Below are 20942 nucleotides of genomic sequence, written 5' to 3' on the forward strand. Positions count from 1 at the left end.
TTACGGGAACAACCGTCTGATGAAAAATAACTTTTACCTTCGGTTCATAAAACATTTTTTTTCGTTGAGAATTCCTCGTTCCCTTATGGTCCGAATTAGAGGCGCTGACTCGGGCGCCTCTTTCTTAGTGGATATGCATACGTCGCATGTGAACTAAGGTTATAAAAGAAGGCTTAGTCTTAAAAGTCCAACATTGTCCCACCATTTTTGTGTTTTGTTTCTTGGTTTCGAAGTCGGATAGTGCTTCCATAAATCATTGACTATGAGCAATTGACCATGACAATTTTTTGTTTGTAAATTTTTAGGAAAACTAATTAAAATGATTTGAGAATTTTGAGTTTTAACGATAATGATGAAATAAAGGTAAAGTGAATAGTACCATAATTGACTTTTTAATGTAAAAATATGATTTTTCGTTAAAGTAAACAGTACCGGGAAACTTTTCGTTAAAGTTTCCTAAATTTTTGTGGTAAAACTTTAGACGGTTTAGATACTTAACAACCTGCACAATTAAGCATTTGTGAGTTTTTTTTTAATTAAATAACTGGATGGAGTGGAATTATACTTTGATAATCATTATGCGTCTTATTTTATCTTGATATTTTCGAGTGTGGGGCTTTACGTTCTTCAACATTGTATATGATTACGAGTTGAAATTAGCAAGATATTGTATTTTATATAAATAATAAGATCATTTGCACTAAACTCTTTTCATTCGCGAAAAAAATGAAGAGTGTGGACTTGAAAATGCAATGAGTTAAACAAAAAAACCTATTCATTAGGACACTCTCCGAACCAAACAAGTCAAGAATTTATTCTTGATCATCTTCAATGGTGTAGGAAAACAAAACGGAAAAAATTGTACTATAATGTAGTAAGTTGCCTACTCAATTGTCTCATGAACAAAATGTGTCACTCTAATGAAATAGGCAAACCGCATAGGCAAAATTTAATTTTATTGCTTTATTTCATCTTTAATATCTACTTTTTATCTTTTAGTTTTGTCTTCCTCTTCTACATAAAATGTCTTATTAAAAATAGAGACGTGGGACCCGATTGCCCGTAGTGTTGAAAGTGTGTGCAATATGGATAAGGATTATCTGCCCTCCCACTTCCGGTGCCCTCTCGTGCCCTCCTGTTTTGTGTGGTCATGGTTAAGTCACGTCAACATTTTATATTATTTTTTTATAGAAATAATAAGACCAAAATGAATAGTGATATAAAATGTTGATATGGCTTAACAGTGACCATACAAACAGAAGGGCATGGGAGGGCACCGAAAGTGGGAGGGCAGACAATCCTTGTCTATGCAATATTGCCTACTTTGTTGGTGGGACAAAATCTGCATACGCACTTGACTTATAGATTTTAAATGTAGCCTCCCTAGCTTTTTTTTTATTTTGAGGCCAGCTCCTCAGTTACAATAATTAATTCAAATTCAACGACTTAATTTGAAAAATATTCAAAGGTAGTTTAATTAAATTACCTAATAAATTATTGAGAAGACTACGTTTGGCCCATTCAGTTAAAGATGGTATAAGTATAGTCTACCACTATTCATTTAAAAAAGACGAGACTATATTTAACCATTTCAATTGGAGATGGCTTTATATTAATATCTAATAGATATTGTCGATGTGACGCCATGTTCGTATGGTGTCCGTATTTCGGTAAGACACCTGTCGATACAATGTTGTTAAGATGGCATTGATATTTGATTGCTAAGTAGCCTTCCGCGTCGCTCAACCGAGTCATGCAAATGCAAAGGCAAATGCAAGGCACTATGTAGTGCTTAATTTGCTGCAGGATGTTTTAGGAGAAGGCAAATAAACACCATATTCAAAACCAACATATCTGAGCTGCAAGATGACGACAATAGCAAAAACTTATCTCTCTAAGCGGGGTCGGCTGTATGAATCCCAAAAAAAAGAAGCTATATTTCAAAATTTTACAAAAACAAATTAAGGGAACCAGTAAAATGCTGCTCTAGCCACAGGGACGGTGAAATGAATGAATGTAACGTTTTAAACTACAAAAGCAAAAAAATTATATGAACATAGAGTGTTGGAAAATGCGGTAATTTACCATTCCAGGACGGAAGCAGTCTTCCACTGAAACTATGTGAATAGAGTTACAACGTCTCTACGGTATCCTCTCACCATCAGAAGTCTCGGCACGTTCTCCACCAGCAAATCCATGTACTCCATGTAGAAATATGCAGGGTGGTTGGCCGGCGGTGGAGGTAAGCTCACAAGCACAACCGCAGCCATTCTCGAGTATCTGAGTATTGTCGAGTTCAGCTTTAGGGTAGTGTAAAGAAACTTCTCCACCTGCTGTTCATCCACAAAAACTTGCTTCCCGTCAGCCATCAGCGGGGTCCCTTGTTTCTCAGCTATTGCCTTCATGTTAGCCATGTAATCAGCTATCCGCCGCTGAGCACCAGTGAACGCCTCCACAGATTCATCTTGAGGAGACCCGCCATCTGCTTGCACATCCCACGATTTCATTGTTACAACAATCACTTCAGCATGCATCCGAAGATCATATAGAAACTTTTTCACATCAGCCTTGAGCCCCTCCGCATCAGTATCCTCCTCTGCGATGCAGAAAACCTGGATTTTGCAACTCTCAAAGCTTTCCTTCGTGAGGAGGAGCTGGGACAGAAGCAGCATGAGACCTCCATCTCTCACAATCCAGTACAAGTCAATGGTACCATACTGCCTCTGATACTCATTAGGCCATTCATCAAGACCCTTGACGATGACAACGGCCTTGTTCGCAATAATGCAATCGTTAATTATTTCAACGAAAGTGGCTGGAATTTCCGTTAAGTTTTCACGACGCCATATCTCAGGATACCGCATCACCACAATGTTTGGCTTGAGGTTTCCAAGACCCATTGTCTGGACGATGCCCCGAAAGCCTTCAGACATACTGGGGGCCACGACAATCTCAGCTACACCTTCACAATTCTTGTAGTCAAGGTAGGTCGCAAGCTGTTTGCATGCAGTCTTAGCATCTTCAGCACATTCACGGTAATCACCGTCTAGAATAGAGAAAAAAATGGACATTCCCCTGCCCTTCTTCTTCATACAGTTGGCAAAGTCAGCAAGTTTGGGATGGCAGGGCACATTTTCTGGCAGCTTCCCCCATGGCCGGCAGAATATCAAGGGGATGGGATACCAATTCTTTGGGTGTACCTGGTTTGCTGCATGGATAGTGAAAAGATGAATGAGAAAAGGTTAAAATATACTCACACGCAAGCACAAACCATAGCATTAGCATGCACTTCGTTCAAACCATCAGCATGCCCCCGGCAACCACACAACACAAACATGGCTCCCACGTTAAAATTTTGTCCTAGAGATGCAAGTACACATACCTCCTAGAGATCGAAGACTGCGGAGAGCAAGTTGGAAATATGCACTCTTGAAACCATCACCCCAGTCCCCAGCCTTGCCTTTGATGCTCACATAATAATATATAAGGCTTGCCAGGGCTAGAGACACGATAGTGAATGACCAAGAGATCAAGAACATGATCACTGTATACAAAAAGAAAAAAAGTAAAAACAGAAGGTCAGTATAAAGTTCAAAAGAAATCAAATTTGACCTACTTACATCACGCATAGCATGTGGCTACAATAGCACACAGTATGCCAGTAACAGAATCACATCACTGACAGATATTCAAGCACAAACTAGTGCCTAATTTTCAAGAGCTGACGGTTGATTTCTCCTCCCTATGCTTTTACTGCCTTTCTTAGCACGTCTATACAGAGAGCATAATGTTAAAATCAAAGTACAAAATAAATACAATAGGTATACCTATACAAAGTGTGGCTCCAAGAAGAGAGAGGCTCCAGTGGTGAAATTTCCACCGAGGACGCCAACTGGGAGCATCCAGAAGATCCAGAAGGAAGCAAGATAAGTTCACACCCGCATAACACAGAAGGAAAAACATAGTTATAGTTGGCGTGATAAGATCCAGGTTCCCAATAATGACACACCCGATACAGAGGAGTGCAGTAAACAAGGTAGCAATGTGAGGCTCATTCCCTTCTGAAACCCGAAAGTAGTTAAGAACGGGTAAAATGTCATCATTGGCTATTGCTGCAAGGAGACGGGGGGCACCAGTCAGGCTTTGAAGAGCAGCACCTAAGGTTGAAAGAATTATTCCAATGTAAATGAATACTGGGAAAGGCCAAGCAATTCTAGCCGAGAGTAGCCTGCAGAGGAACTCCAGTTTCAGCAATGAGACAAACAACGAACAAAGTACATTATTTTGTTAATGCAAAATTCTAGTCGACACATACGCAGGAAAACAATTAACTGGACAGATAATCCCAACTTTTAGAACTCAATTTGACACAATAAAGATAATGTATTAAATAAGTGGCCATGGAAGAAACTCCAAAACAACAGATTTAGCTGTTCTAAACCCTGAAGAGTTCAGAACAAACGAAAAACAAAAGGAACTCCCAGACAAAGACTAGTTATCTTTGAACTCACACAAATCTTCTCCATTCTTACATTCTAACAGGTACAAAACCTAGAAATGAGATTATCTTTTTATTAGGTGTCAAAAAGTTCAGCACAAAGGGAGACGTTTTTCTATGTTTCAAAGAAAGAAGAGCCATTGATGAAAGAGGGGGAACTTTAACAGTTTAGAAAAAGATTTCTGTCTCTCCTTTCTTATGTTGAAGAACTCCGTCTTCTTTCAAATTTTGGATTTCTTATTTCCATAGTTGAGACAAAATGGATATGAAAATAAAAAAGATGATTTCTCGACGTCTAGTTTGTCACAAAATTAACACAGTAGCCCATTGACACACAATAACAAGAACAGAAAGGGAAGAAAAAAACCAAATTATACAACATGCAACTTTTGAATAAATAGTTAAAATTAAAAAAAAATTAAAAATTAAAAAAAAAAAAAAGAAAGATAGAAATTTATGTCCGTGCCCTAAGAAAGGGCTATAAGAACATTTGTATACCTGTCAGTCAAAAGCTTCTCCCTGGTTGCAAGGGCTCCAAATAGTAACACAGAGACCAGATACATTGCAGTAGTTGAAAGAGTTGCAGCCAGTGTTCCAATAGGAATTGAACGCTGAGTATCTTTCAGTGAGGCTGACCGATTTGAACCTGCCATAATTCCTGTCACAGCAGGGAAAAAGAGGCCGACCATTGCACTGGATACAAAGATTAATAGCAGTTAGAAAAGCAATAAAATTTTATTTCCGCCCTAGATTCATAACAAAGCATATAAATTGCTATACAAATATACAGCCAGCATGCAAAACAGCCTTCACTAGAAAAAAATATAATTAATTAATTAAATTTAAAAATAAATAAATAAATAAATAAAAGAAGAAGAAGAATAGTAATAACAAGAATAGAGAGTGCGCAAGAGAGAGAGCAATAATAAGAACCCAGATATCCGCATATTACTAGTTTAAAGAAACAGATTGATGAATTGGTGATTTAAAAGAATGTCCTCCAAAATCATAAAAAAAAATCCACATATTCGCATATTTATAAGTTTAACTCACACCAGCATCAAAGTAAAACTATCAAAGTTGGACAATTAATGCCATACTGACTTGAAATTCCAGGATACTTTTCCGTCAGGATCAGGAATTCCATTGTTATTGGTCTTCTTATAATCTGAGCTCCAGTTTTCTTTGAAAGAGTGCGAACTCAAGCCCGTGACCCCATCTGTAACAAATATTGCAAGAAATATTATCCATTTATTATCCCCACCAAAACCTTAAAAGAATACATTTGACTGGAACAAATATTTTAGAGAGTCAAGTTACTTTAATGCAACAGTTGACTTGATCTGATCCGCACCCCTAAGTAAAAGTCAGCTAATCATTAAGAAACTGGTCCAGGCATGCAGCCTTTGACCACTAAAATGAAAAGAAAAAAAATAATAAAACAGTATCCAGCCTTCAAAGATATTTATTTTAGTTTATTGTTCTTGAATGGGGGCAGTGTTAGATTATTGACTTTATTTTGTGCTTTTGGTTGAGTTTATCATATAAGCTTACTTATATTTTCATTTATTTTTATTCGTAAAATTTTTGTTTTAGTAAAATAATTATTGTTGTTAATATTTGTATCATTATTATTGCAAACAATATTACCTCTAGCATTGTAGTAGTAATAACTAATAACAATAAAACAAGAAGCTGATAACAACACAACACTCTAGGTTCACAGCATTACGTTATGTAAAAAATCATACCTACATATTATGACCTCAAAATGGCATACATCATTATTAATATGAGGCAAAAACATATATCCATACTGAAAAGTGCCAGTTCCTGAAAAAAAGTTAAACCTTCACTAACCTACAGGGTGATTCTTCCTCGCCAAAGCAATCCCAATATATATGCAGAACAGCGAGAACAAAACGGGTATGAGGAAGGCAGGTGCAACCCGATTGATCATTTTCACACCACCAAACACAATAAAGCACAAAATAATAGTCACAACTATCCCATAGATTTGCAGGTCATGAGAACTCGGACTGTGTATTGTAATTGATGTTCCATTAACTCTTGTGGTCTCTGTGTTGACAACATGAAAAAAGAAAAAGAAATTACTTACACTCCATTCAAATATTAGTAACAAGTCTTTGTTTTTTCTAACCTGAATTTTTTTTGGTTTTTAAAGCAATTCCCAGCAACAATTTTCAAAGAAAAAAAGTTCTATTATTGTGAACCGGAACATTGCTAAATTACCTCTAAAAATCCCAGCTGCCGGCACAGCTTTCAAGAAGGTTTCAACAGCTCCCAAGACATAACTAGAACAACAATAACATGAAAGCCTAAGTTCATTACTCAAGTCAACAACCATCCAGCATCAAGCACAAAGCAATCAAAATAATAGAACACTTTATTCAAGACAAAATCCATCTGCCTCCAGGCGTCAACCATCATGTCATTATATCATCACAATTAAGTTAACAGTGAAAACTCACAGAGATCCAGCAACAGCATTTCCTAGAAAGAAACATAATCCAATGCTAACTCCAACTTCTGGACCAAGGGCACGACCAATTAGATAGTAAGGTCCACCACCCTAGTAAAATAAATACAAAGCAGAACTCAGTTTCCTTCTTTCACAACCCTATTCAGTTAAGAATTGATTAACTCCTAAAATACAGTGTCTGAGTACTCAAAAGGAAAGAACCAGAACTCAACATGCAGTACATGATAATAATTGGAATATTACACAGTTCATTAACATATAAAGCACAAGGTTAATGATTCCTTGAAAGTAGGAATAACTGTTTTAAGATTAAATCCCAATTGTAGATGCACCACCGTGTAGCAATCTAAAATGGTCTCACAATCCAGTTTTCAACTGTTAAGAGTCGCTAAAGTATTGCTCTGCTATTTTATGATAGGGTGCCAATATTCTTATAAATTTCACCATCTAATATTTCTTTAGTCTTATCATATATAAATTGTGTACCTTCATAGCACCATTGGTTGCAATTGCGCTCAATGATATTGCAGTCAGGAAAGTACACAAGCCACAGAGGGAAACCAAGAATAGTGACTCAGCTATGCCAGCCATACCAACAATCCTGCCATTTTAACATATCAGAGATAATATCAGTATCTTTTTGTAAATAAATTTAAAAAACTTATATCAGTAAAAACATGACTGGTCTATAAGGAAACAGAAACATGATGAATTCAATCATTTAAAAGCAGTGACAACAACAACAACAACAACAACAAAGCCTTTTCCCACTAAGTGGGGTCGGCTATATGAATCCTAGAACGCCATTGCGCTCGGTTTTGTGTCATGTCCTCCGTTAGATCCAAGTACTCTAAGTCTTTTCTTAGAGTCTCTTCCAAAGTTTTCCTAGGTCTTCCTCTACCCCTTCGGCCCTGAACCTCTGTCCCGTAGTCACATCTTCGAACCGGAGCGTCATTCGGCCTTCTTTGCACATGTCCAAATCACCGGAGCCGATTTTCTCTCATCTTTCCTACAATTTCGGCTACTCCTACTTTACCTCGGATATCCTCATTCCCAATCTTATCCTTTCTCGTGTGCCCACACATCCCACGAAGCATTCTCATCTCCGCTACACCCATTTTGTGTACGTGTTGATGCTTCACCGCCCAACATTCTGTGCCATACAACATCGCTGGCCTTATTGCCGTCCTATAAAATTTTCCCTTGAGCTTCAGTGGCCTACGACGGTCACACAACACGCCGGATGCATTCTAACACTTCATCCATCCAGCTCGTATTCTATGGTTGAGATCTCCATCTAATTCTCCGTTCTCTTACAAGATAGATCCTAGGTAGCGAAAACGGTCGCTTTTTGTGATCTTCGCTAGATTGCTCCGGTCATTAGTGTGGATAAGTATATAAATGGATAGAGATAGGAAAGCAAACACAAGATGTACGTGGTTCACCCATATTGGCTACGTCCACGGAATAGAAGAGTTCTCATTAATTGTGAAGGGTTTACACAAGTACATAGGTTCAAGCTCTCCTTTAGTGAGTACAAGTGAATGATTTAGTACAAATGACATTAAGAAATATTGTGGGAGAATGATCTCGTAATCACGAAACTTCTAAGTATCGGAGTGTGGAGTCGTCTTGACTTGCCTTATCTGTCTCATAGGTAGATGTGGCATCTTCTCTGGAAGTACTCTTCCTCCATCCAGGGGTGGTATCTTTAACTGGTGGAGATGCACAAGGTAATGTATCAATTTCACTTGAAGCTTACTTGTAGTTTCAGGCTTGGTCAAGCGCGATACAAACCATGTAGTAGGAGTCCCCCAAGTCGCCGAGCTAGGGGGTCTGTTGAAAGAGGTGACAGACAAGGTAAACAATCAGAGCTCCGACTGATTGTTCACCTTCTCCCCATCTTGCAGCAGCATGAAGGATAAAGAGAAGAAAAATGAGAAGAGATGATATGAGATACTTTTGCTTTTGAAGAAGTAACTTTCCACAGGCTTATTCTTGAACTGAGCTGGACGGTTTTCTGGTTTCCTCCAGAGTATAAGGCCGACTGAAGAATTTGAGGGTCAAAACAAGTCCATCAAATCTAGAGTACGTTCCACCCTGCTGATATGGGATACTTTTGCTTTTGACAGAGTAATGGATGTATCGGCACGTGTGCTGTTACGCTTGTCTCCACATGCTTCCTTGTATCCTTCGCACTTGCCCTATCTGTTCCTCAAGCAGATGCGGAATCTTCCCTGGAAACATAAGATGTTGAAGATGAGTACTCGAGAGCAATGCCAGGTAAGTAATCAGGTAAGGGGTTCCAGGCAGTCAGTTCTTTGCTGGAAGCTTGATTCCAAGTGCTGACTGATTGCTCTCTTTCTCCTTGTCTTGCAGGTAAAAACAAGGCCAAAGGAAAAGACAGGGAAAAAGCATGATATGGGATACTCTTGCTTTTAACCCTGATGATATGAGATATTCTTGCTCTAGTATAGCTTGTTTGCAGAGGTATTATCGGGGGGAAAGAAAGCTGAATATTTCGAAAGGCTTCGTTGGGAGTGCCCTCTCAGATATGATGAAGGGTTGAGCATTTTTGCAGGTCTGCCTGTCCGTTGGGGATGGAGGTTGACATATATAGGAGTCTCCCTAACAAGTAGTAATGTTATTCCTTTACCCTGCTTGGTCATAGCACGGTAGTGGGAGCTGTCAGTTTCACATGTTTTAACTCTGTCAGAGCACTTTGAAAAAGTGGTCTGTGGTATCTGGCTCTCGAGATTCGGAGAACGATGCCTCTTCGATTTTTGAGAAAGCAATCATGCTGGGGGTCTGGCTCTCGAGATTCGGAGAGCAGTGTCTCTTCGATTTTTGAGGAAGTAATCATGTTGGGAGTCTGGCTCTCGAGATTCGGAGGGCGGTGCCTCTTCGATTTTGGAGCAAGCAATCTTGTTGGGAGTGTTGTCTCGAATGTGAGTAAAGGTTGGGCATGTTTGCTAGTCTACCTTGCCACGAAGCACAAAGGTTGATACACAGGGACTTTCCAATTATCCAGCAATGGTACTGTTCCTTTACCCTCTCTTCGATTTTGAGAAAGTAGTCATGTTGGGAGTCTGGCTCTCGAGATTCGGAGGACGGTGCCTCTTCGATTTTGGAGCAAGCAATCTTGTTGGGAGTGTTTTCTCGAATGTGAGTAAAAGTTGGGCATGTTTGCTAGTCTACCTTGCCACGAAGCACAGAGGTTGACACACAGGGAGTTTCCAATTATCCAGCAGTGGTACTGTTCCTTTACCCTTGTGGGTAATAATATGGTAGCTAGACCTTCAAAATTTATGTGTCTAAACTTTGTTAGTGTTGTTTCTTTGCTATTCTTTTACCTTTCTTGGTCAGAGCGATGTAGTGGGAGCTGCAAGCTTCACGTGCTCAACTTTGGCAGAGAACTTTGGCAAAGTTATCTGTGGTACCCATGAGCTATTGTTGCGTGTGGGAAGTGGGTGATTGAACAGTAAGATTCATGTGCTTTCTACTTCACCAGAAGTCTTCGACAGAATGCCCATAATTTCTGCAAAGCTGAGTGTGCGTGTGACAGGTGCTGACAAGGCTAGAAAAGTAGGTGCCTCTTCGATTTCTGAGATCGGCCCTCGTGGTCTCTGAGCAGCCCAGCTTTTGAGAAAGCGAGCGCCTCTTCGATTGATTCGAAGAACGATGCCTCATCGATTTTTGAGAAAGCAGTCACGCTGGGGGTCTGGCTCTCTAAGATTCGGGGAGCAGTGTCTCTTCGATTTTTGAGAAAGTAATCATGTTGGGAGTCTGGCTCTCGAGATTCGGAGGGCGGTGCCTCTTCGATTTTGGAGCAAGCAATCTTGTTGGGAGTGTTTTCTCGAATGTGAGTAAAGGTTGGGCATGTTTGCTAGTCTACCTTGCCACGAAGCACAGAGGTTGACACACAAGGACTTTCCAATTATCCAGCAATGGTACTGTTCCTTTACCCTCTCTTCGATTTTTAAGAAAGTAGTCATGTTGGGAGTCTGGCTCTCGAGATTCGGAGGACGGTGCCTCTTCGATTTTGGAGCAAGCAATCTTATTGGGAGTGTTTTCTCGAATGTGAGTAAAGGTTGGGCATGTTTGCTAGTCTACCTTGCCACGAAGCACAGAGGTTGACACACAGGGACTGTCCAATTATCCAGCAGTGGTACTGTTCCTTTACCCTTGTGGGTAATAATATGGTAGCTAGACCTTCAAAATTTATGGGTCTAAACTTTGTTAGTGCTGTTTCTTTGCTATTCTTTTACCCTTCTTGGTCAGAGCGATGTAGTGGGAGCTGCAAGCTTCACGTGCTCAACTTTGGCAGAGAACTTTGGCAAAGTTTTCTGTGGTACCCATGAGCTATTGTTGCGTGTGGGAAGTGGGTGATTGAACAGTAAGATTCATGTGTTTTCTACTTCCCCAGAAGTCTTCGACAGAATGCCCATAATTTCCGCAAAGCTGAGTGTGCGTGTGACAGGTGCTGACAAGGCTGGAAAAGTAGGTGCCTCTTCAATTTCTGAGATCGGCCCTCGTGGTCTCTGGGGAGCCCAGCTTTTGAGAAAGCGAGCGCCTCTTCAATTTCTGAGACCAGCCTTCGTGGTCTTTGAGCAGCCCAACTTTTGAGAAAGCAAACGCCTCTTAGATTTCTGAGATCAACCCTCGTGATCTCTAAGCAGCCCAGCTTTTGAGAAAGCAAACGCCTCTTCGATTTCTGAGCAGGCGCCTCTTCGATTTCTGAAGCTCCGTCGAGTGCAGATTTTTATAAGGGCTGGCATTAAGTTCCAAAGCACACTTGAATCTCCACCAGTAGAAGCTTCATTCTTGCACTTCTAAGATCTTGATTTGTCCGACCTCTTCTCTCTTCAACACCTTTGAAAATGTCTGGCCCCTCCGACCGTCGTTTTGACTTGAACCTTGTTGAAGAGGCAGCCCCGCCTTCTCCAGACAACATATGGCGCCCATCCTTCGTCTCCCCTACTGGTCCTCTTACCGTTGGGGATTCCGTGATGAAGAATGATATGACCGCTGCGGTGGTGGCCAGGAACCTTCTCACTCCCAAAGATAACAGACTACTTTCCAAACGGTCTGATGAGTTAGCTGTTAAGGATTCGCTGGCTCTCAGTGTTCAGTGTGCAGGTTCTGTGTCTAATATGGCCCAACGCCTATTTGCTCGAACCCGCCAAGTTGAATCATTGGCGGCTGAAGTGATGAGTCTCAAACAGGAGATTAGAGGGCTCAAGCATGAGAATAAACAGTTGCACCGGCTCGCACATGACTATGCTACAAACATGAAGAGGAAGCTTGACCAGATGAAGGAAACTGATGGTCAGGTTTTACTTGATCATCAGAGATTTGTAGGTTTGTTCCAAAGGCATTTATTGCCTTCGTCTTCTGGGGCTGTACCGCGTAATGAAGCTCCAAATGATCAACCTCTGATGCCTCCTCCTTCTAGGGTTCTGTCCAGTACTGAGGCTCCAAATGATCCCCCTCCGGTGCCTTCTCTTTCTGGGGCTCTACCGACTGCTAAGACTTCTCCTAAGCAACCTTTGTGAAGGCTCCCTCTTGTGTGTTTATTTTGACTCTTGTATATGTACATATTTGTAGCTTATCGGGGATATCAATAAATAAGCTTTCCTTCATTTCAACGTATTGTGTTAAATACACCAAAGCCTTCTTCGCTAAGTTCTTTGAATTTTCTTTTGTTGAAGCTTGTATGTTGAAGCTTTCTGAGTGGAGCATGTAGGTTGGGGTAGTGTTCCCTTAATTTTCCGAGTGAGGAAAACTTCTCGGTTGGAGACTTGGAAAATCCAAGTCACTGAGTGGGATCGGCTATATGAATCTTAGAACGCCATTGTGCTCGATCCTGTGTCATGTCCTTCGTTAGATCCAAGTACTCTAAGTCTTTTCTTAGAGTCTCTTCCAAAGTTTTCCTAGGTCTTCCTCTACCCCTTCGGCCCTGAACCTCTGTCCCATCGTCGCATCTTCTAATCGGAGCGTCAGTAGGCCTTCTTTGCACATGTCCAAACCACCGTAACCGATTTTCTCTCATCTTTCCTTCAATTTCGGCTACTCCTACTTTACCCCGGATATCCTCATTCCTAATCTTATCCTTTCTTGTGTGCCCACACATCCAACGAAGCATCCTCATCTCCGCTACACCCATTTTGTGTACGTGTTGATGTTTCACCGCCCAACATTCTGTGCCATACAGCATCGCCGGCCTTATTGCCATCCTATAAAATTTTCCCTTGAGCTTCAGTGGCATACGACGGTCACATAACACGCCGGATGCACTCTTCCACTTCATCCATCCAGCTTGTATTCTATGGTTGAGATCTCCATCTAATTCTCCGTTCTTTTGCAAGATAGATCCTAGGTAACGAAAACGGTCGCTCTTTGGTATTTCTTGATCTCCGATCCTCACCCCTAACTCGTTTTGGCCTCCATTTGCACTGAACTTGCACTCCATATATTCTGTCTTTGATCGGCTTAGGCGAAGACCTTTAGATTCCAACACTTCTCTCCAAAGGTTAAGCTTTGCATTTACCCCTTCCTGAGTTTCATCTATCAACACTATATCGTCTGCGAAAAGCATACACCAAGGAATATCATCTTGAATATGTCTTGTTAACTCATCCATTACCAACGCAAAAAGGTAAGGACTTAAGGATGAGCCTTGATGTAATCCTACAGTTATGGGAAAGCTTTCGGTTTGTCCTTCATGAGTTCTTACGGCAGTCTTTGCTCCTTCATACATATCCTTTATAGCTTGGATATATGCTACTCGTACTCCTTTCTTCTCTAAAATCCTCCAAAGAATGTCTCTTGGGACCCTATCATACGCTTTTTCCAAATCTATAAAGACCATGTGTAAATCCTTTTTCCCATCTCTATACATTTCCATCAATCTTCGTAAGAGATAGATTGCCTCCATGGTTGAGCGCCCTGGCATGAACCCGAATTGGTTGTCCGAAACCCGTGTCTCTTGCCTCAATCTATGCTCAATGACTCTCTCCCAGAGCTTCATTGTATGACTCATTAGCTTAATACCCCTATAGTTCATGCAATTTTGTACGTCGCCCTTATTCTTGTAGATAGGCACCAAAGTGCTCGTTCGCCACTCATTTGGCATCTTCTTCGTTTTCAAAATCCTATTGAAAAGGTCAGTGAGCCATGTTATACCTGTCTCTCCCAAAAGTTTCCACACTTCGATTGGTATATCGTCTGGGCCTATTGCTTTTTTATGCTTCATCTTCTTCAAAGCTACAACCACTTCTTCCTTCCGGATTCGACGATAAAAAGAGTAGTTTCTACACTCTTCTGAGTTACTCAACTCCCCTAAAGAAGCACTCATTTCATGTCCTTCATTGAAAAGATTATGAAAATAACCTCTCCATCTGTCTTTAACCGCGTTCTCTGTAGCAAGAACCTTTCCATCCTCATCCTTGATGCACCTCACTTGGTTTAGGTCCCTTGTCTTCTTTTCCCTTGCTCTAGATAATTTATAGATATCCAACTCTCCTTCTTTGGTATCTAGTCGTTTATACATATCGTCGTAAGCCGCTAACTTAGCTTCTCTGACAGCTTTCTTCGCCTCTTGCTTCGCTTTTCTATACCTTTCACCATTTTCATCGGTCCTCTCCTTGTATAAGGCTTTACAACATTCCTTCTTAGCCTTCACCTTTGTTTGTACCTCCTCATTCCACCACCAAGATTCCTTTTGGTGTGGGGCAAAGCCCTTGGACTCTCCTAATACCTCTTTTGCTACTTTTCGGATACAACTAGCCATGGAATCCCACATTTGGCTAGCTTCCCCCTCTCTATCCCACACACATTGGGTGATTACCTTCTCTTTGAAAATGACTTGTTTTTCTTCTTTTAGATTCCACCATCTAGTCCTTGGGCACTTCCAAGTCTTGTTCTTTTGTCTTACTCTTTTGATATGTACATCCATCACCAACAAGCGATGTTGATTAGCCACGCTCTCTCCTGGTATAACTTTGCAATCCTTACAAGTTATACGATCACCTTTCCTCATTAGAAGAAAATCTATTTGTGTTTTTGACGACCCACTCTTGTAGGTGATCACATGTTCTTCTCTCTTCTTAAAGAAGGTGTTGGCTAAGAAGAGATCATATGCCATTGCAAAATCCAAGATAGCTTCCCCATCCTCGTTTCTCTCCCCAAAACCATGGCCACCATGAAAACCTCCATAGTTGCCTGTCTCCCTGCCCACGTGTCCATTTACATCTCCTCCTATAAATAACTTCTCCGTCTGAGCAATTCCTTGCACCAAGTCTCCAAGATCTTCCCAAAATTTCTCCTTCGAACTCGTATCCAACCCTACTTGAGGTGCGTACGCACTAATCACATTGATAAGTTCTTGTCCTATTACAATCTTGATTGCCATGATTCTATCTCCTACCCTCTTGACATCTACAACATCTTGTACCAAGGTCTTGTCCACGATGATGCCAACACCGTTTCTCGTTCTATTTGTGCCCGAATACCAAAGTTTAAACCCTGAGTTTTCTAGATCCTTTGCCTTACTACCAACCCACTTAGTTTCTTGTAGGCACATAATATTTATCCTTCTCCTCACCATAACTTCCACTACTTCCATAGATTTTCCCGTTAAGGTTCCTATATTCCACGTTCCTAAAATATTACACAAATATATAGGCAATAATGATCAGATTCGTCTGGCATGCAATTTCCCAGTTCTACTAAGCCTAATAAAGAGCTTTAAAAAGAGAAAGAAGCATGCCGGACAAAAAGTCAATTTTACAGCCTCTGCAGGAGAGAAGTATTTTTCACATGCATCCAAAATTAACTAGTGAGAAAACAAGACAATCCCACTTCCATAAAAAGCGGGTGCTGTGGTGGCTGCACCAATAGGACTTGTAGTTGTATTTGACATGGATAAAAACAAGCTTCGAAATGAAAATATAAAGGCTTTCTTAATTTCAGAATCTAAACAAGTTCCGCTGGAACAGCACTAGGGGGGCACAAAACAATGTGGTATTAAAGGGAAAACAAAAATTCACCAGAATTTTGATAGCACGTCCAATAATGAACAAGAAAATCTACATTGCACCCTCCATATACAATATCAACATCTAACAGAAAATCCTACCATAAATATATAATTGTTCATGCGTCCTATAGACAGTTTGAAAAATAGAATAAGATAGTTGAATATCAAAGAATGATAAATATCAACCAAATCAAGAATTACCAAGAAAATCGGATATAGTAGATAATTCCCAAAATGTTCTGAAGGCACGGCACAAATACACCCATTAATGTTCCCAGTTTGAGATCACTTGGCTGCATGGTGAATGCACATCAAAAGATACAGAAAAACATCAGAAATTCAAAATCAGTTTCAACTTTCAGGAAAGCATAACAATATGATAGTTCAACAATAAAGCAAAGGGGTAATAAGCATATACTACAAGTAACTATACCGTCAAAATTGGTAGTAAAATGTGAGAAAATTGAAGGGAATAAGGGGAAGAAAAAGAAGGATTGATGTTGTTGAGGATGACGTTGACGACATAACACAGTAGTTGCACTATTTTGCCTTGTAACTGCTGCTATTGCAACTAAGCAAGCAACAAGATAAAGGAGGGACTTATGCAACAGACAGCAGGATTGTAATAAATTACCATACCTTTGGTCGCCCCTGAGTGATAGCAATATCTTCACCATCTCTAGGACTTGATGGTGCTGCAGTCTGCTCATCCGTCATACTGTAGGAGCATGAAACAAATAATGACCGACCAATCAGCAACAAAATTTTATACCAAACTATAGTAAATAACTTTCGTATCACGAACATTCTCCAAAATCAAACATGCGGGGAGAAAACTGCCAAAATATTCTCTCATCCTTGCATCTCTTCTCAGAAAGAGATTAGGCAGGAAACATAAACCATATATCAGAAACAATAACTTTAAAAGTGAACATAAAGTAGTTTGTACGTGTGCCTGCATCCCTCTGAATGCCTAGACATGTATGTATATGGGTCAATAAAACTATGTTCCAAGGGCACCAGATACAGGATACATAAACAATACAACAATATGACATATCGTAAAAACTAGGATACAGATACGGCTAGCAACGAATAAGACAACAAAGCAAAATAAATATGCAAAGTGTTTCCTCTTTTTTTATCAATGTTTTATTTTCATGTTAGCCCTTAACAATTTAAAACTACCAACAGACATGATTTTCCTAACAATCTCAAAATCGCTGTTCCTATTCACCATGTACATGCCATATTCAAGGGTCAAGTTGAATACAGATTTGGAGTACCAAAAGAATGCCAATCAGATACTAAAAAAGGTCGTACCCAGTGCACAAGGCTACCGCTTTACGCAGGGTCTGGGAGAGGTGAATGTCGGCTAGCCTTACCCCCATTTATGGAGAGGTGAATGCCAATCAGATACTACATACCCGAAATATATTGCAGTATCTGCGTTTTAGGGTGACAGAGCATGATAAAGAAACAATACTATGGAACATAACAAACATACCTCTTCAGACCAAGAATGTTGACGAGAGAATCAAAACCAAATAGTTCCAAATTGGATTCTTTCTGGGGGCCCTTGGCTTGCACATGAGTAGAAGGCCCTTCATTTATGTTAGAACCCATGTTTTCTTGTGTGCTCACTTTTATTTTCCTGTCCACCAATAAGCATGTACAAAGATTACGAGCAAGAATAAATAATATTATATTCTAGTACACATGTTGCTTGATCTTCTTTACATGCAATGAAGAGAAATCAGCCTTTCAACGTATAGGCACAAAAAACCAAACTTACCTGAAAATGAATATTAGTTTACAAGTATCTTTATAGCTATCAGAAACATTTTGACAAGGGAAACTCGGATTTTTTGTCTCAAGGAATTATTGCAACACCTCATAAATAAGATATCTTTAGATTTTCATGGATTTTGATGCTATGCCAAACCATAGATTGGGATACCCATGAATAATAAAAAGATGTATAAGTGAAGAATGCAAGAATTAGAATACATTCAACTCAAAAATCCCAACCAAAATGATTGCAGTTAAAGGAATATCCTGAAATGCTTGGATATAGATGACCAAAATGTTAGGAATTGGCTCGTCAAAGTAAGTGTCCTATTTTGTTTAGGATTGTATTAGGAAAGAATTAAGTTTCCTTGTAAAATTAGATTGGGAATCCTAGAAACATAATTGGTAAAGGAAAGAAAGTGTACTTTCCTATTTTATATAGAATAAGAAAGAAAGTGTACTTTCTTACTCCATACAAAATAGAGATAATTTACTTTCCCATTTCCATATAGAATAGGAAACTTAATAAAAAATAGGCATGTAAACCACAGCCTATACTTATAAATAGGGTGCGGCAAGGCTAGTAAAAGAAGAGAAAGCCAGAGACAGCCGAGAGGAAAAGAGAGGGATTAATTCTAAGGTTTGCAAAAATACTGTAACTCTATTATTAATCAAAGAAGTTGTTTCTCTACCTAGAGAAATCACAACTGGACGTAGGCAAAAGTGTTGCCGAACCAATATAAATCATGTGTGTTTCTAGTTATTCTCTATTTTGCTAAGTTTAGTTTGTTGCCAGATACATCAAAAGAACAAGATCTAGAGGAGAGTCAGAATTATAAAACGCACACAAAAAAAAAAAAAAATCAAACTCTATTATTCCAAAACGCACCCCAATTCCACCACCGTAACCTCAAACTACCTCTTATTTCATTCCAACCAAACAATCCACATAGAAACCAATACCCCACAATGCCAAATGATAATCACATTACGTTGGCCCCAGTACGCAATTCATCTTCACCAGCAAGGAACAACATTTTCTAAGCTAAACCTAAACCACCCCCAACAGTTTCATCAGCCTAACCCAAATTTGTGCTGTAACAGGATCAGCACTCTCCTACTTGGGCAGAGCCTTATGTTAGGATTCAGAATCCAAACATCTTATGATTTCCCATTTTTTGAATTCAATATCTCGGTCCACTTAACAAACAACATTCTGGCAAAGGCACTCGTGGGTTTAACTCATTTTCGATTTCCAACAAGAATTCATCATACACAAAGCAGCTAGAAGCATCAAATTGCACTTGTGGGTTTAACTCATATTCGAATTCCAACAAGAATTAACAATACACAAAGCTCAAAGCATCAATTTGCACTTGTGGGTTAACTCATTTTCGACTTCCGACAAGAATTAACAATACACAAAGCTCAAAGCATCAACTTGCACTTCTGGGTTTAACCCATGTTCAATTTCGGACAAGAATTCACCATACACAAAGCTTAAATCATCAAGTGAACTTGTGGGTTTAACTCATCTTCGACAATTAACCCATTAAACCAAAAGCATACCGCATCAAAATTCATTCTTAAACCACCATTCAAATCCCTAAGTCTCAGATACAGAAAACACACATACTTGAGGGAAGCCTGGTGAACCGGGAGAGAAGACGACGAAGAAGAGGAGGAGGAAGGATCCATGGGCGACATCTCGAGCACGGCCCGATCGTTGTCGACGACGGGGCGGTACTTGCGACCCCTCTGGCCACGGAACTCGTCTTCCGCACCGGCTTCGACGTCGACATTGTCCATTTCCTATCCCCTGTTTGGATCGATCCGATACAAAGCTACTCCTATAGAAGGTGGATTTAGATCTGTGCGAGAAAGAGATAGAAAGAAAGGATTTTTATATAATATTTGTGGAAAATTAAGAAACGATGATATTATTGGATGTTGATTGTTCAAAGAAACGCAGAGAAAAAGACAGAGGCGGCTTTGAATTGAAGAAACCTGGAGGAGAAATCAAATGAGAAAAAGAGGAGAAAAGAAATTGAGAAATGACGACGTCAAATTTTGGAACCACGGTTTTGCTTCTGTTAATATTGGCTCTCGGTCCTGAGTTCCTCCTCAATTCATTACACAGTCACTCTATGTTTGGATGAAAACAAAATTAAAATTACCAGAAATTTTAAAATTAAAATTAAAATGACGGAATTTTATTTATAAGAATTTGTGAATTTTCTTGTTTGATTAATCTAAAAGAACAATGGAATTGAATACGAAATTTTTTATTTTTAAACTCTTCATAATAGAAATTGAAAAGTGACATATATAAATCTAGAATTTAAACTTGAAAATCAGAGGTCTCAAATTCCAAGTTTTTTTACACGCTGAAAGTTTAAATTTATATGTTTATGAATCTAAACAAGGAATTGCTGCATGTTAATTTATAAATTTTGACTTCTATTCAAGGGCCATTTTGGTTCCGGTCCCTTATTAACCTAATTGTTAGATTAAAACCTTGTTTGTTTAAATATTTTGATCGAGGTCCTTAGCATCATTTAAGATATTTAACTCATGCATTTATGCATTTAATGTCCCTCAAATTATGAAATTTAACCAAATTCAAATAATATTTTTAAAATATAGTAAATACTTAGAAATCAATAATAGAGTAATATTGTTTTTCACAAAGTTATAGCAAAAAAATAATGTACCCACATAATTATTAACATATTTTAAAAAGTAAATACTGATATATTTTAAAACATAAAATAAATCATATAATTAGCATGGGTACATTTAGCAAAATTAAAAATGTGTACAAATAAATTTTAAAATTATGGGTACAAATACAAATAAAAGTTTAAAATATATGGGCACAAAAAGAAATTAATATATGGGTACAAATTAAAGCTGAAAATAAAATTGGTACAAATTAAAAAAAAAAGGTTGCAAATTGAAAATGGGTACAAACTAAAATTAAAAATATATAATAAAAAATTTAGCCATAAATATAAATATATTAAATGTAACGTTTCTAACACTGAATGAATGTATTTAGAAATAAAAAATATTTTATTATTGAAATAATTAATAGTGTTTATTAAAAC

General features: G+C 39.0%; 1 protein-coding gene across 2 annotated transcripts; it reads right to left on the bottom strand.

Moving 5' to 3' along the window:
* Window positions 1–1867: 1867 nt before the first annotated feature.
* On the bottom strand, window positions 1868–19957 carry LOC126586105 (cation-chloride cotransporter 1-like). 2 transcript variants are annotated; one of them, XM_050250803.1, is made up of 14 exons: window positions 19840–19957; window positions 19469–19703; window positions 17549–17695; window positions 16681–16759; window positions 16243–16334; window positions 7488–7602; window positions 6991–7091; window positions 6752–6813; window positions 6359–6577; window positions 5603–5717; window positions 4997–5191; window positions 3828–4228; window positions 3383–3544; window positions 1868–3208 (listed from the first exon to the last, which is right to left on the bottom strand). In XM_050250803.1, the coding sequence occupies exons 2-14, from the start codon at window positions 19639–19641 to the stop codon at window positions 2118–2120; spliced, it is 2952 nt and encodes a 983-aa protein (XP_050106760.1). In that variant the 5' UTR covers window positions 19642–19703; window positions 19840–19957; the 3' UTR covers window positions 1868–2117. The 2 variants fall into 2 exon arrangements, with proteins under 2 accessions (XP_050106760.1, XP_050106759.1); XM_050250802.1 differs by having other exon boundaries at window positions 19469–19951.
* Window positions 19958–20942: the final 985 nt, after the last annotated feature.

Source organism: Malus sylvestris, chromosome 10 (assembly GCF_916048215.2).
Source record: "Malus sylvestris chromosome 10, drMalSylv7.2, whole genome shotgun sequence".
In the NCBI taxonomy this organism is placed as follows: Eukaryota; Viridiplantae; Streptophyta; class Magnoliopsida; order Rosales; family Rosaceae; genus Malus; species Malus sylvestris.

What these genes read in the sequence shown, in the direction of transcription:
- LOC126586105 (XM_050250803.1), bottom strand. Translation starts at nt 19,641, where the DNA reads ATGGACAATGTCGACGTCGAAGCCGGTGCGGAAGACGAGTTCCGTGGC. An exon ending in CAACCAATGGTGCTATGAAG is followed by an intron (nt 7,092 to 7,487) that starts GTACACAATTTA and finishes TTATTTTACTAG; the next exon opens with GGTGGTGGACCTTACTATCT. An exon ending in CAGTCTTCGATCTCTAGGAG is followed by an intron (nt 3,209 to 3,382) that starts GTATGTGTACTT and finishes CTATCCATGCAG; the next exon opens with CAAACCAGGTACACCCAAAG.